Source organism: Staurois parvus, unplaced genomic scaffold (assembly GCF_062004578.1).
Source record: "Staurois parvus isolate SC_StPar_1 unplaced genomic scaffold, SC_StPar_1.0 ptg000068l, whole genome shotgun sequence".
Taxonomy (NCBI): Eukaryota; Metazoa; Chordata; class Amphibia; order Anura; family Ranidae; genus Staurois; species Staurois parvus.
Window position 1 is genome coordinate 4730097 of NW_028317864.1, and position 14894 is coordinate 4744990.

Here is a 14894-nt window from a genome sequence, read left to right on the forward strand (position 1 = left end):
GGCGAAAACAGTTACTTTTTACCTGATTTACTTTTCCTACATTATTTAGATGAAAATGCAAGCAATTTACTATGTGATCGGATTGGATTATCCATCTCATGTATGGTGAGAATAGAGGATTTACCCAGCATCCTCCCCTAACCGTTTAGAGAGAAAAAAAAAAAAAACTTTTCAGAAACTTCCAACTAACACGTTAAATGAAATCACCATTTCTTGTCTTTTCCATACAGGGTTCATTAAAAAGATAAAGAAACCGGAGACAAAAAAAAAAAAAAAAAAAAAAAAAAAAGGGACAATTAAATCAGAAAAAGAAAAAAAAAAGCCTTCTTTTGTTCTTTTGGCGAAATTAAAAGCCCGAGCATGCAGCACTTCTTCCCTCCCACAGATTTAATTTACTTCACTTAATTAGCCCTCCTTCAGTGCAAAAACCATAATTTGATAATGAGGTTGTGAAAAGACATAATATGCATCAAATCTATTGCAATTTCAGCTGCCCTTGCGTTCCCAGAACACGTTCTATTGTTAGGGGAGCGGCAGTGAGCTCCATGAGATATGCTGTCACACAAATGCTGCTGAAACTAGCGGCACGCACACACCTGTGCGAGCGCCTTCTTCCCTCCTGCCCTGTCGGTACCTGTGGCTTGGGTTAACCCCCCTGCGGCTGCGGTGCAGCAACTAGGCTTGTGTAGAGAGTAAGCAAAACTAACATGACAGAGGGAATGCACAGACAACTAAATCCTAGGCTTAGATTGTAAGCTCTAACGAGCAGTTTCCCCTTGTCCCAAATTGTATTGTACCTTCATTTTGTAAAGCGCTGCGCATACTGTTGGCGCTATATACAGTAAATCCTGTATAATAATATATAGTATGCATATACAATACACAAAGAAAATAATAGCCAAAGGCAGTTTTCCTTTGGAGTGAATGTTCCAGAGTCTAAATGTACAGCGGCAAATTATTATTATTATAAAGGATTTATAATGCGCCAACAGTTTGCGCAGCGCTTTACAAATTGAAGGTAGACATTACAGTTACAATACAATTTGGTACAAGAGGAAACAGAGGGCCCTGCTCGTCAGAGCTTACAATCTAGGAGGAAGGGTTGAGTGATACAAAAGGTAATAGCTGTGGGGGGATGAGCTGATGGAGGAAAGAAAAATAGCGGTTTACTAGGTAGAAGCAACTTCTTTAAAGAGAGGTTTTCAGGGATCGTATAAAGGTGGATAGATTAGGAGACAGCCGGACAGATTGGGGTAGAGAGTTCCATAGGATGGGAGAAGCTTGGGAGAAGTCCTGGGAGGTGAGCATGGGAGGAGGTGACACGGGAACTAGAGAGCAAAAGGACTTGGGAGGATCGAAGAGAGCGGTTTGGTTGATATTTTGAGACCAGGTTGGTGATGTAGCTGGGGGCAGAGTTGTGGATGGCTTTGTAAGAAGTTGTTAGTATTTTGAATTTTATTAGTTGAGCGAGTGGAAGCCAGTGGAGGGATTGGCAGAGCATTTGGCATGCATCTTTATTGATGTAACACTGGTATTTATATTTACACAGCCCCTTTCATATTGTACATTTACATGATTTCCTGCCCTCAAGGTGATTACAACCTAAGATCCCTATCTCACATATATAGATGAGCTTGGGTAGTAGCGTCCCTAGGTGCGCACCGCACCGGGTGACACCAAACCCTCTCAACGAGCTCCACGAAAAGGAGTTTTAAAGCAAGCCGATGATCCCCACAAGATGGATCGGATCCGCAGATTGAGCATAATGCATCGGAGTCCGATCCATTATTCTCCACAATCTGCAGATCCGATCCATCTTGCTGAGATCATTGGCTTGCAACCTAAATGGGGTTAACTGATCTAGGTAAGGCTGTGATAGATCCGGGACTTGTCTGTAATCAGGAAATGTTTATATTCTGAATTCGAGTCGAATTTCAGATGAAATTTTGTTGCGCCGTTTTGGATTCGTTACCATTGTAATTCAGAAATTCGGATGCATTTGAATCTCTGAACGATGAAAATTTTGTTAAAATGTTGATTCGGAACAAAAATGTACTGCACATGTCTAACGTGCGGCTGTGGGGTGTAGACTGCCACTACTGCAGATGATTGGCCCGTTAGAGGTGCCAGCTTCCTGGCAGGTTCAAAACAGCATGTGAAGATGCGTGAGCTTACATAAATAAAAGCACACATATACTAGGGCCAATTAGGACAGGAGCCAATTAACCTAGCCACACATATACAAGGGAAATAAATATGTGCGGCGGGGGGGGCAATGCCTTGGTCTGTTAGGAATGGCGTTGTGCAGCAACAGCTTCCAGGGGGGATAGCTCAGATGGGTTCGGACTAGTATCCAAAACACGTGTGAGCTCAGTCCTACCTACCATGTGTGGGAGGAAACTGGATAACCAGAGGAAATCCATACAAGCAAAGGGAGAATGAACATGCTTGCAAAGATTTCCTCTGGTTACTCCAATTTTCTCCCACACATGCTAGTAGGTAGGAATGAGCTCAATCGTGTTTGGAAACTAATATGAACCCACCTGAGCTGGATGCTGTCACTGCACACCACCAGTCACAAGAGGCGAGGCATTGCCCCACTGGTTGAACAAAAAAAAAACCGAATATATGGGCTGCCTGACACTGTTTTAGTAAATTGATTGTACGATCAGATGTATGGGCTGTATGGCCAAAGTTTAGATTTTGTTGGATTAAGGTTAGTCTAAGTACAAGTCTTTCTACAGTAGTTACTTACCACGTGACTTCATCCCGATGTAGCGATTTTCAACAATGTCAATACGGCCAACACCATGCTTTCCCCTGCAAAGACACGAATGAGAGAGTCACTCCCTGAGATTGATTTACCCTGGAGAAGCGCGGATTAATTCAAGTGATCACATAAGCTGGCCAGAGGGAGACTATATTCAGTTTGGAGCAAATTATTGCTTTTTCATTTTATATATATATATATATATATATATATATATATATATATATACACACATATACACATATACATACACATATACACACACACACACACACATACACACACACACACATATATATATACACACACACACACACACACACACACACACACACACATATATACATAATATATAGATATATACACACACTATACAGTAATATATACCAACAGAATTATGCTATTATACCAGCCCTTTACATTTTCCTTTGTTCCCTGTGAATTTATCCAGCCCATTCCTGGGAGGAGTTGAGATTAGAGCAGAGTCATGCTACTAAAATTCACAAGTGTTTGGTAATCAAGCGATCAATTGCTACACAGGTGGAACAAATGGCTCCCTATGGTGCAAACTACACAGTCAGCCTGTAGTGCAATTAATCGCTCATGATCACACAATGCTCCAATTGAATGTGAGTGAGTGGGTGCTTGTGCATACTACTTGTTTAGCTTATACCATAAGGAGCCATTTCTTCCATCTATACAACAAACAATTACGATTTGTGTGAGTGCATGACTAAAAATCACCTTTGTAGCTGTAGGCTTATTGCACTTCCTATGGTTAGAAAATCATTAGCAAAAACGGTCGGATTTATAAAGATCTGCCGAATGTGCATACGATAACGCCATTATTTGTTTCCTGATATTTGTTTCCCAATTATTGACATATTATAGATCGATAACATAAATAGTAAATTTTTTGTCGATTGAGTACATGATGTTGATGGATTTCCGGGGTTACATTTTTTTATGCGCATGCGCTGTAGAAATTTCTAACTGTTCTCAAACAATTCCACTACTAATGTTTCGAAAATCGATTGTTTAGGCTTAAAAAATCTGACATGATGGCTTGCTTTTTTTCCCATAAAACTTTGCAATTCAATAATTCAAATTAGCTCTCTAAAGTTTCGAAAGTCGAAGGATTGAGAGTATTGAATGCTTTTTCGAAAGATTTTCTAACCGTGTAGGTCAGCATAAGAATGCTGTCTGATTACATAGATTGGCTTAGTTCACAGGTGGATGAGTTATTTTATCACTACTATTCATTCTATCACATGACCGTTTTCTCCTAAAAATGTTCAATTTGCATAAAGATTTTCTCATTAATAATTTTTTGTGTGTTATTTTTGTAGCGCCCTGCCCTAGGTAGGCTAAATTTAGTCTTTGGCTCTGATATACTCAGTGGAGTAGTGATCGTTTTTTTTTTTAGGTCTGGTCAAGATTCTCTAAGCTTAGTGGTTGATTACTCCTGCCTGTGCCTGGAAGAGATTCCAGGAAGTAGAGTAGGAGGGTCAACCACGGAGTTATGAATATTTATCGGACCTCAGCCAATCCTTGGGAAGGGGCATCCAGAAAGTGGCAGGGGAGATGATAAATGTTTGGGAGTCTTGCTCTGAGTGTTCTTCTCTTGGGGCTGCTGCCCCTGAGATGAACTTGTGTACCGAGGTGCTGATGCTAGTTTTCAGCATGTGCTTAGCTAAGGGCCTGAACAAATTACATTTGTTGGAGGTCTGGAAGAGGATCCTTTTCTTTTCTCCCTCACTGAAGAGTGGCACATGAATGCTGGAATGGGACAGCTGTCCTTGGACATTGTGATCTAGGATCCCAGGTATGTACCTCTGGGTGTGGCCTATTTGCCGGGTAGATAGGAACTACACCAGGTTGTGAGGCTAGATAGGGACCACTCCATGGATACACTCACTAGTGCCCGGGACTAAACAGGACTGTAGTAATGCAAAGATGTGCATTAAGGCAGGAACTCCGTACTTAAAAGTGAGCCATCCACCTTACACAGAATTACAGTAACATTAACACATCTCACTTACACAGTTATATAGCTAGTCTGGCTGAAAAAAAAGACAGAAGTCCATCCAGTTCAACCATTTAATATAAAAAAAGTTATAATCCTATACCCACAGTTGATCCAGAGGAAGGCAAAAAAACCCAGCAAAGCATGATCCAATTTGCTCGTGCAGGGGAAAAAATTCCTTACTGATCCCCCGAGAGGCAATCGGATATTCCCTGGATCAACTTTACCTATAAATGTTAGTATCCAGTTATATTCTGTGTATCCAAGAAACAATCCAGGACTTTTTTTTAAAGCAATCCACTGAGCTGGCCAGAACCAACTCTTGAGGGAGTCTATTTCACATTTTCACAGCTCTCACTGTGAAGAAACCTTTCCGTGTTTGGAGATTAAATCTTTTCCTCCAGAAGTAAAGAGTGCCCCCTTGTCCTCTGTGAGGACCTCAGGGTGAATAGCTCTACACCAAGTTCACTATATGAACCACTGATGTATTTATACATGGAGATCATATCCCCCCTTAATCTTCTCTTCTCAAGAGAGAATAAATTCAGTTCCTCTAATCTTTCCTCATAGCTGAGCTCCTCCATGCCTCGTATCAGTTTAGTTGCCCTTCTCTGTACTTTCTCCAGTTCCCCAATGTTCTTTTGGTGAATTGGTGCCCGAAATTTAACTGCATATTTCAGATGAGGTCTTACTGATTTGTGCCGGGGTAATATGATATCTCTCTCTCTGGAGTCTATACCTCTTATAATACAAGAGAGGGTTTTGCTCGCTTTAGAAACCGTAGCTTGGCATTGCATGCCATTATTAAGCTCGTGATCTACCAGAACCCCCAGATCCTTCTCCACCATTGATTTCCCCAGTTGTACCTCCCCCCCCCCTAGTATGTATGATGCATGAATATTCTTAGCCCCCAAGTGCAGAAACTTACATTTATCAACTTCCTGTGAGACCACACACCTAACTTCCTGAAAGCAGCATTTTGAAGGGACAACGTGGAGCCTGTGTCCCGCTCCACCAACCAGCTACTCTGGTCTGCCACTGGAAGTAAGTGATGTGGCAGAGATCGCGGATCTTCTACATGTGCACCAGTTAGCTCCTTACTCTCCCGTACCTGCACCTAGATCTATAAGGTCTCTGTGCTGTTGATTTGGCCCTGAATATTTTAGGGTACTGACCACTAGGGAGGGAGTTGGAGCACTGATCACCTCACTAACCAGAGGACCCGTCCCCCAAGCCCAGTACCTCCTTTCGACTGGCTGCCTGCAAAGGCATTCCCACCAGTCCTGGTTACCAATAGCAATACGGCATGATAGACATCTACCCACCGACTCCTCTGCCTACCCTTCCTTAGTGGCACTCTGACTTCTCCTCTTCATCCCCCTTCTGTGTGTTCAGGCCCTGTTCTTTTGATAAGCCATGTACCTTAATGCACCCCTTTTAATGACTTCAGACCAGGCATGATGTGGTTATCAGCAAATTTACTGAAGACTTGCAGCAGTATAGAACATAATGCTCAGTCTCTCAGAAACGCAGATACAGCCCTAATTTAACTAAATGTTGACTTCCCACTGCATACCTTGCCCACAGATAACAAGTCCTGAGCAACAGTCCATTATTGGTGGTTTCCTGGCTCCAGCCAGGTGACCCAGATGCAGGGAACCTGCTGCTCCAACCAGACTACATAGCTCAGCAGACCGAATACAGCATGGCTATGTCGAACACTCAGCCCTGCGCCCTCCCCCTATATTTAACAGAGCACAACAGGGGAAGGACTCCAAAAAGCCCCGGAAAGAGTTGAGCAACTATTAACACCTTCCAAACTACACAGTCACATATTGCAAATACTTCAACGGTAAAAATACATTCACTGGTACCCAGTAAGCACCTGCTTACACAGGGAAATAAGTTCCAGTGGTTGATGTCAGGATGGGAGTTGCTCCCATGGAGTCCCAGATTAGCTGGCTATCCCTTTCTACCCCCAGCAAAGGGCTGCTACTAGAGGATTCTGCTTAAAGTTTGTCCTCCTTGTAAGGGTTGCTGACATTTTGGAGTATCCTGCACCCTCATCCCTCCCCTCTCTTGCTTGAGTTCTGCAGTAAATCAACAAAATGACATTCCCTAGAGGAAGCCCCCTTTCACACAGCAGATTCCGTTCTGATCACCAAAGGATCAGCTCGCAGATCCCCTGCTGATTGGAGAAGAGCGGGCGGATAACACATCCATGTCCACTCAGTTTCTGCAAAGCAAAGACACATACAGAACCCACTCTGCCCTATGGGCAGCTGGGAGTAAACACCTGACTGTCCTCCGATTTTCTCCCCTTATGTTTGTTTTTTTTTTAATGGATTGGAAATGGAGGTACACGGGTGTAAACGGACACAAGCCCATTTACATCCACCTGTCCATAGGAATGCACGGACATTTTGATCAGGTCTGCCTGTCAGTTTTTCAGCCCATGTGAAAGGGACCTGAGCCTGTGTTGTTGTACTTGGAACTGGGTCTGGCAGCCTCTTAACTAGCAAAGGAGACCTGGAGTAATCTACAGCGCCCCCTACAGGGGTGAGCACTACATTTTATTCCCACCTAATATGTATCTTACTCTGCTCTACGCCATAGACAGCTATTCAAACTTACACTATATTGCCAAAAGTATCGGGACGCCTGCCTTTACACGTATATGAACTTCAATGGCATCCCAGTCTTAGTCCGTAGGGTTCAATATTGAGTTGGCCCACCCCTCACAGCTATAACAGCTTCAACTCTTCTGGGAAGACCGTCCACAAGGTTTAGGAGTGTGTCTATGGGAAGAATTGACCATTCTTCCAGAAGTACATTTGTGAGGTCAGGATTGCCAGACAGAGAAGTGTAATTCGTCACTCCAGAGAACACGTCTCCACTGCTCTAGAGTCCAGTGGCGGTGTGCTTTACACCACTGCATCCAACGCTTTGCATTGCACTTGGAGATGTAAGGCTTGGATGCAGCTGCTCGGCCATGGAAACCCATTCCATGGAGCTCTCTACACAGTGTTGTTGTGCTAATCTGAAGGCCACATGAAGTTTGGAGGTCTTTAATTATTGACTCTGCAGACAGTTGGCGACTTCTGTGCACTTCAGCATGCACCAACCCCGCTCTGTCATGTTACGTGGCCTACCACTTCGTGGCTGAGTTGCTGTTGTTCCCAGTTGTTTCTATTTTGTTATAATACCACTAACAGTTGCTTGGCCCCACCCCCCCTACTCCCTCCCCAATGGCTGTGATTGACAGCAGTGAAAGCCAATGGCTCCCACTGCTGTCTCTAAGCCAGTTAGGAAGGAGATAGAGCTGAGAGAGCCTCAGCTGTCGGCATAGGGAAGTATTAGGGGGGCTGGAATGCATGAAGATAAAAAAAGCCTGCCTTTACGGTCACTTTAATGCTGCCATACATGGAATGAATTTGGTTGGATTCATGCTAATAGGCCAAAATTTAACCTGTGGGTGCTCCTATCAAGTGGAAAATTGTCAGCTGAACAGTGCCTGCATCCAACTGGATACAGGCACGATTCATGTATTCTGGTAGCAACTGTGAGAATACAATAACTGGCAGGGAAAATTCCTCCCTGCACACTGTTTAGATTTTTTTCTATCATATTTGTGATTTCAACTGGTTGAAATTCATGGAAAATTGCCAAGTGTATAGCCAGCTTTATGGTTATCCTGTGCCTTCAATGCAGCACAGATCCCACCAGTGTCAGAGGACCATCTATGTTGCACATGAAAGCACGTGTTTTGGTTAGAAGAGAGGCAATAATGCAGCCATCCAAAAGACATGCTGGGATTTGTGGTTCCTCTGCAGTTCATCCCGTCCCTGTCTTGATTTAGCACATTATGCCAGCTAGGACAGACTGTGCTTTTGTCCACAAGGGGGCACCCATGACCAACCCACCACGTTCTGCATCAATCTGATGGAAAGCAACTAAAGAGCAAAGTCATAACTCTAATGTGTTTATCTCCAGTAAACAATACAATATGGACATGTTATTTCCTATTAAGAATTCCTTTGTTTGTGTTTGTCATTATGTCTCACAGGCAGTAGATTGTTGCTCTGCAGGACAATAGTCGCCATTGTTTCTCCTCTAGCTAGATGTGCATTTAATGTGCCATTGAAGGTACGCAGGTTCATAAAGGGCTAAATGGCTACTGGACTGTGTGCCGGGGGAGGACAAAACATTCCAGAGAAGGCTGTTCATTATTAGTGCAGAAAAATAATAGCAAAATGGACTATGTGGTGTCATGACGAGGGCCAGAACCCAGGGCTCTAAAGCTGGCCACACGTGTGCAAATCATCTCGACTTTCACTTGATATTCAGTAAATTAAAAAAAAAAAAAATCATATTTTCTGGCCACTGAAGTTAATCTGGTTTTAAATCCCAAAGCAAACATTTATTATATTGCAGCTTACCAATTCTTACAAGTGATGACTGCATTAGTTTTCTTTTTTAGACTTTATTCTATTTTCATCTGGTGATTCAGCCAAGAGTTCATTCTTTTTCAAAAGCACAAGCTCTCCAGCACAATGCATCAGTTTACATAGATGAGACAAACCATGCAACACCGGCAGGGGTGAATAAAACAATCAGCCTTTATTTATTCATATGAAAACTTTATAACAAAAAGGAAAAAAAAATTGCTGTAACTGACTGTAAAGTGTGAGTTTGGCTTCAGTTTGTTAGTGTATTTAAATCTGTTAATGCATATATCATTATCCTCTCCCACAGAATGACAATGCTGTTGTCTGCTGTGTCTCCTGTGCTCCTTCATCCAGACAGGGGGCACTCTATACAGGCGGGGTGTTACTGGCCAGATCACCAGGTGAAAACAGAGGGAAGAAAAAACAAAAAAGAAAACTAATACAGCCACCACATCTAATGATTGGTAAGCTGCAATATAATACATTTTTGGTTTGGGGTTTAATATCGCTTTAATGAAACTTTGATCTGATGGTTTGACGGCTTTTCTGTTTTCAGTCACCTTTTATGCATTTGCACTGATTCTTTTGGGCTCGTTTACACTTGAGGAGGGGGGGGGGTGTAAATATTCATGGTTGAGCTATATTTTTACTGCCTTCTAAAGGCTCCCACCTAAGCTGCATAGGCAGCCATACAGATTGCAAAGCAATCTGGTGCAGAAAAATTATCCCCACTGTCACATTAGGTAGAAAGTACTTTTTCAGCATGGCATAATATTTTCCTGATGCAATAAGGTGGGAACAGTGGGAGGTACCCTTTTCCTCCACAGTGGAATCAGGCCAGGTTTACCTGGCTTATCCCTGGTTTGATTGGAGGGCTCTTCCTAGGTTCTAATGCCTTCCATATTTGCAATTGTCTTGCCTGAGGCACAAGTAGCTCCCCGCAAGGCCAGGACAAAGAGTGGCCTGTGGAGGGGGCTGCCCTGGGTGTAATGATTTGTAACTGAAGGAAGGAGCTTCCATTCCTACAGTAAGAGCTGGGAGGCGATGCAGGCCGTGTTCTCTCTTCCCTGCTTTCTTCCTGCCACTGCAGTACTCCTGTATTCAGAAGCCAGTTGGTAGTTTGGTATCTTTACCTTGGGTGCTGGATCACCTTGTCCCAATACTGGTTCCTGGTGATGTCCCACCTGGAGGGGCTGCACCACACCATTGTTGTCTCAATGGCACTAGGTCATGTCAACGTATGCTTTTCTTGCACTATGCCCTTGCGTAGGCCTTTTGGCTAGCCAGGGCAATTCTTTACACCAGCTGAAGGGCCCACTGTGTATTGCACATGGCATCTTTTTGTATTTTTCCAGGAGCAGTTACACTGCACGTATATTGTTTTTTTGCACAGAAACAGATGCCCCTGGTACCTTTATCATAGGCTTTTTTGAGTTTGGGCAAGGACACAGGGGCCCCATGATCCCCTATTGCCCGGGGCCCCATGAGTTGTCAGTCCGACCCTGGACCACACGACAACAGTAGTGCATACACTACTTTATAAAATGCACAGGAATCAGATAAGATGATATTACTATACCACACAATCGCACTATGTTTGAGACCTGCATTTGGGGTGTCATTAACATTGACTGCTACAGATCACAACTGCAGTGTGTTTTGAACGCAGTGTGGGAAACGCTCACAAAACACAGGTTTCCCATACCACGTTCTGATGTGGACTGGCCTTAAAGAGTATCTTTTCCTTTCTGCATATCACATAAAAGGGTTCAAACATCACCAAGTTTTTATAGCTCTGTCTTGGTGGGGAAATTTCCCTTCATTTCTGATACACCAGAACAGGTGTCCCCATGGTAAAATTACTACATTATCCAATTCTGGTGACAGGTGTAACATTTTCCTTTTCCAATTTCCTTTTTTTCCCTCATGAAAATCGTCATCAGGACAAAAAGAGAAGGTCCCAACGGGACAGCAATAAAGACCTGAAAGAGGTCCTATCAATTGTCCAAGCATATTGGAAACATCCCTTACAGGTGCAGTTCTTTGGTTCTCCTTCATAATAAGTTATATAGTCTATACCAGCCATTATCAACCAGGGTTCTATGGAAGCCCAGAGTTCTTCCGGAGGTTGCTAGGGGTTCCTTGAGTTGTGGCTGATTGCCCTACCATTAGATAGTGCCTGCAAAGTTTGGGGGCCAATGCTACTTGACAAAGTCATCAACACCAATGATTTTTTAGCTGTCTCTAAGGGTGGCATTCTGCTTACTGACCGCCAATGTAAGGGGCATTTTTTTCCACTGACCTCTGAAGAATTGGTTTTAGCAAGAGTTCCCTGAGACCTGAAATTATTCCAACGGTTTCTCTAGGGTAAAAAGTCTGGTATATATTGTACAGAAAAAAATATCTAAATTGAGCCTTTATTGTGCTATGATCTGGTAGCCAGACCCAAAAGGAACTTACGCCACTTCGTTGAGATAAGAAAACAGCTCCAACGAACTCTGATGCCGCGTACCATCCTTCGTATTGGTGACTTGCACGGGGACACCTGTAACAAAAGATAAGCGCAGACATAACATGTGGGCACTCATGGAAGGGGGGGGGGGATAGACATAGGAACCCCATGGGGAACCAAGCACTTTTCAGCAATTGTAAAGGAGCTTCTAGCACAACACACGGCATTAAATGGATGAGACAGTTATGAACTCTAAGTAACTTCTTAAGTATCAAGAGGTGCTGGAGGGTGGGGAGCAGGGGACAGATTCAGGCCAAAATAGAAAACGGCAATAAAAATAAGCCCCCCATCCCACTGCTGTCTCCTCTGTCGCCCTGTCTTTTCATTTCATACACTGTGAAATTGCAACCAGCACCATTGCTAATTACATTTCACGCTCTGCCATTGTCTTATGGCCAAGCACCTTCTGTCCCACCACTCGGAGATTTGAGCCTGACAAATGGGAACGAGGGGAAGGAGGGGGGGAGCTGGTGGCCCAATTGCACGGTAAAGGCTTTGGCTGCCCACCCTCCCATAATGTCTGTTTCAAAGGGCGCCAAGCAAGTTCTGTGGCTGTCACGGCTCAGGAAAAAAAAAAAAAAGGGGTCTGCTCTCATCAGCGAGAAGTTAAATCCGCCCGGCCAAAAGGAGACCCTATGAATTAATTATTACACCTTCTACAAAACAGGGTGTGGTGATCGGATTGGGGCAGAGGGGGAGAGCAATGGGGAGGGGGGGATTTTGGTATGGAAAAGGCTACGGGTGGGAGGGAGAGGACAGACTATGAAAAGAATGAGGTTATTATTCTTTTTCAAACTGAAATGAGCAATAAATGTATTAGCAATCTGACAAGGAGTTGTTCTACCACAAAGAAGAGCTGGGCCCTGGGTTTGCTACTTAATCTTTCCCCATCTGTTCCCCCTATTAGCATTGATTGCACTATTCACTGCCAATCAACTCTTAACAGACCACTTTCACTCTCTTTTTGCTATTAAATGTAATTCTTTGCAATAATGAACTTTAAGCCCCCTTTCGTCAATCTGGAGATCCTATTTATTTTTAAAGGGTTTTTTTTTTTTTTGTTTCTTCCTACCGTGTGGACTGGATCCCGCTCGTCACTTTTTGCGCTCTGCTCCCTGATCCGCAGCTTATAGGTTTCAAATAGTCAATAATTAGATTAGAACTTCAAATAAATGAAGTGAGGGTTGAATAGAGAGTTTGATGGACTAGGCTGAATGGGACTGTCATTGTCCTCTTATGAGATGATGACCGGATTTTAATTTCCTAGGGGTATTCCGTAACAATGCCATGAGTCGCCACAATGCCACGTGTAAATAAGTTGCTATATGTTTGTAGCCGGGTGGCGGGCCTGCTGGCAGCTGCAAGGCATCGTTTTAAAAATCATTGCTTGTAGGGACTTTTTCAAAGGAAACGCAACTTAGAGGATCTATTATTCTGGAACAGAAAACAATGAGATTTTGGCTGTTAGGTAGAAAGATTTAATATTTGGATGATTTTTAAAGGGTTGCAGAGTTCTGTACAGATGCTATGTCTTTTCTTCCAACTTTTCTAGTCAAGTGGTTTTCCAAAAAGACAACTATTTATCAATTTACAGTATATACACCATTATACACTCAAAACGAGGACTGCAACCGCATCAGATACAGCTATCTGGGAAACTGTACAATAGCAGAACCTGGCTGGAGATGTCTTCAAGATTTCTCCTCTTTGTCTGAACATGCATTAGTTAGGAGATTCAAGTGGTCATTATACAAAAGTACTTGCACACCCCAAAAAAACATCTATTGTTTATTGCTCACTTTGCAAAAAATTGTGCTGGAGAAGGTAAGAGTGGTGGTGTAACCTGTCACAACCACTTTGACAATATTCTTTTACGTCCCATACCAAGACCCTTAGGGTGATATTGCCCATCAGGTCACCAAAAAAGACAAGGGCAATCTTTGTGACTGGAGGAAAGGAGGCTCAAAGGAGCTTTGTTAGAAAAAGTTCTATACTCTAAGATGTGAATTTGTCCTCCACAAGAGTTGGTTCTAGCTGACTCAGTAGATCGTGTCAAAAAAGGGCCTGGCTGATGGTTCTATTTCCAAAAAAAAGGCAACTAAAATTTTTAAGGATTCATGCACATGGCCAAACAGGGGCTGTACAATGTGCAGAGCCTGCGTAATGATGTTCCTGGGGCCTGCTACCGCTGTGAATCCATCGAAATGCATTAGGAGAAGCAGCTATAGACACATGTTCATTGACATGCACACTATCTGCATTTGGAGCATACATCAGTGCCTTGGAGCACAGCTGCATACAACTTCCTTTTTTATTCCATTTCAATGGGTAGCTACACTACATTGCCAAAAGATTTGGAATGCCAACCTTTACACGCACATGAACTTTAATGGCATCCCAGTCCATAGGGTTCAATATTGAGTCAGTCCGCCATTGTAGCTATAACAGCTTCAACTCTTCTGGGAAGGCTGTCCACAAGGTTTAGGAGTGTGTCTATGGGAAGTACATTTGTGAGGTTAGGCACTGATGTCAGACCAGAAGTCTCTGCTATAATTCATCCCAAAGGTGTTCTATTGGGTTGAGGTCAGGACTCTTTGCAGGCCAGTCAAGTTCCTCCAGCCCAAACTCGCTCATCCATGTCTTTTTATATCTTGCTTTATGCACTGGTGCACAGTCATGTTGGGGCCAAACTGTTCTCACAAAGTTGGGAGCATGAAATTGTCTAAAATGTCTTGGTGTGTTGACACCTTAAGAGTTCCCTTTCCTGGAACTAAGGGGCCAATCCCAACCACTGAAAAACAACCCCACACCATAATCCCCCCTCCACCAAACTTTACACTTCGCACAATGCAGTCAGGCAGGTACTGTTCTCCTGGCAACCACCAAACCCAGACACGGCCATCGGATTGCCAGACAGAGAAGCTTGATTCGTCACTCCAGAGAACACGTCTCCACTGCTCTAGAGTCCAGTGGTGGCGTGCTTTACACCACTGCATCCAACGCTTTGCATTGCACTTGGTGATGTAAAGCTTGGGCTTGGATGCAGCTGCTTAGCCATGGAAGCTCTCTACGCACTGTTGTTGTGCTAATCTGAAGGCCACATGAAGTTTGGAGGTTTTTAGGTATTGCAGACATTTG

General features: G+C 43.4%; 1 protein-coding gene across 2 annotated transcripts in view; it reads right to left on the minus strand.

Moving 5' to 3' along the window:
• The window catches only part of ASS1 (argininosuccinate synthase 1), a 142724-nt gene that overhangs the window by 45190 nt on the left and 82640 nt on the right, over positions 1 to 14894 (minus strand). For both annotated transcript variants that reach the window (XM_089669039.1, XM_089669040.1), the window contains 2 exons: positions 11705 to 11789; positions 2756 to 2820 (listed from right to left, as the gene is read on the minus strand). In XM_089669039.1, the coding sequence (XP_089525165.1) occupies positions 2756 to 2820; positions 11705 to 11789 (150 nt within the window). The remainder of the gene's footprint in view (positions 1 to 2755; positions 2821 to 11704; positions 11790 to 14894) is intronic.